At 52.0% G+C, this 2007-nt stretch overlaps 1 protein-coding gene across 1 annotated transcript in view; it reads right to left on the reverse strand.

The window, feature by feature from the left end:
- The window catches only part of CFAP57 (cilia and flagella associated protein 57), an 82519-nt gene that overhangs the window by 64674 nt on the left and 15838 nt on the right, over positions 1-2007 (reverse strand). Inside the window, exon 4 of the mRNA XM_004699700.2 lies at positions 1568-1775. Coding sequence (XP_004699757.1) covers positions 1568-1775 — 208 coding nt within the window. The remainder of the gene's footprint in view (positions 1-1567; positions 1776-2007) is intronic.

The raw sequence follows: 2007 nt of genomic DNA on the forward strand, positions 1-2007 counted from the left end.
TGTGGTAGTTACATAATCTGTTGTCAATTTGAGACTTAAGAGTGAAGGGGTGGAGTTTAGCTTGCCAATCAGGTCACAGCTTGATGATCTAATTTGGAGGTGCTAAGGTAGATAAATAGCTCGCTGGAGGCGAGACACACAGGCCCACTCCCTGTGAGACATTCCTGCGGACAAGACACATGGAGCTACACTCAAGACCTGGAGCTGAAGGAGCCATGTGGAGACCCCTGCCAGCATTGAGATGCTTCCACTGCCACTGGAGCCACAAGACTTTCCACCCACTGGCCTGTGATCATCCTGCATTTGGCATCATTGCATATTGCCTGAGTCTGAAGAGGACTTTATAGATTGGTGTCGGCTAATAGGAGCTAATGGACTTGATCTGGACTGGGCTGGAATGTTTTCTCAATATTCAATAGTTCTTGTATATAAAGCTCTTTGCTATACACATATGAGTGTCTATGAATTTGTTTCTCAGGTCTACCCAGAATAACACACTTGTTGACTGAGCTTGAAGGCACAGAAGGACAGGGTCTTCTTGCTTGGGTGACTCACTTCATTCCCAGAAACTAGCACAGAGCCCAGCACATAGCAAACAGTCCACAGTAAGCACCCCAAATAGTAGTCAGATGGGTAAACAAAAGAATGAACTGCTTTATGGGCACAGAAGACTCACCATGCTTCCAGAACACTTGCTCCCCACAGTCTGCCCTCACGTCACCCCTCCCCCAACGTCTCCATTACCTTTCCCGAGGAGCTGGGTGGGGCAGTGGGTCACACGCTGGGCTGCTAACCACCAGGCTAAGTTCAAACCCACCGGCTGCTCCATGGGAGAAGGATGAGGCTCTCTGCTCCTGTAAGGAGTTGTGGTCTCGGACCCCCCAGGGCAGTTCTAGCTTGTCCTCCGGGGTCACACGGAGCTGAGACCCGCTCCACGGCAATGGGTACGGGCATGGTAACACCCCACCCTGCCTCAGAGGCTTGCTGCCAGCGTGGAGAACCCCTTAGCTCTGGCTGCCTACACCTGCTCGGGGACAAGTGACAGATTAAAGTTTCACAAAGGCTCCCACTTCCCCTTCTACCAACTGCCTGTCCTAGGACCTCACTGCTTCGGACTTCAGTATCACAAAAGCCTCTTATCGGGTTGCTACCCACAGCAACAATGACTGCTAGTGGTGCACAATGAATACGGAAGCATAGGGAAGAACTGAGGCGTTTGAATTATGGTGTGGGAAAAGAAGCGTGGACATACAGAAGAACAAACACATCTGTCTTGGCAGAAGTACAGCCAGAATCCTCCACAGACGGGAAGATGGCAAGACTTTGTCTCATGTGCTGTAGACATGTTATCCGGCGAGGGGGACCAGTCCCTGGAGGACTCTCCCAAAATGATCTCCCAGGTTTCGAACCCAGATCTTCCTAATTCCAAACCCCAACCCCCTCCAGCTCGTCCCAACGAAATGGAGCTCAAGTCACCACTGAGCTCCTTACTGTGGTCCTGTCCGAGCACCTGGCTGGACAACGTGTGGCAACAGCACCCAGCTCGGCTGTGTCCTCTTCTCCTTACCCGGATTTCCCTGCTCTCGCGGTAAAAATCCTTGTCTTCCATCTTCTCAAACAGCAGAACTCGCCCTTGCCCAGCAGAGCAGGCAAATCCCTTTGAATAGGCAGCGATGGCAAACACCTGCGGCAGGGTCAGCGGGCTGTTGCTACTGGTGGGCACAACCTGTTCAAAGGAAGGCACTGGGGAGCTGGAGGGTGGGAACTCGATGAGGCTGGAAAAGGAAGACAGCAGGCACAGTTCAGAGACCATCCCAGGGAGAGGAGTCTGCTAGGGACGGGGAAGAATGGCTGAGTGGGCCAGGAGACCGCCCAGTGTGGTCCCTTGCCTAAGGCGACCAGACGTCCCGCTTTTGGCGGGACAGTCCCGATTTTTTTTTTAAAACATTTTATTAGGGGCTCATACAACTGTTATCCCAATCCATACACACATCAATTGTGTAAAGC

This window comes from Echinops telfairi, unplaced genomic scaffold (assembly GCF_000313985.2).
Source record: "Echinops telfairi isolate 266 unplaced genomic scaffold, ASM31398v2 ScPeMD7_443;HRSCAF=831, whole genome shotgun sequence".
NCBI lineage: Eukaryota > Metazoa > Chordata > Mammalia > Afrosoricida > Tenrecidae > Echinops > Echinops telfairi.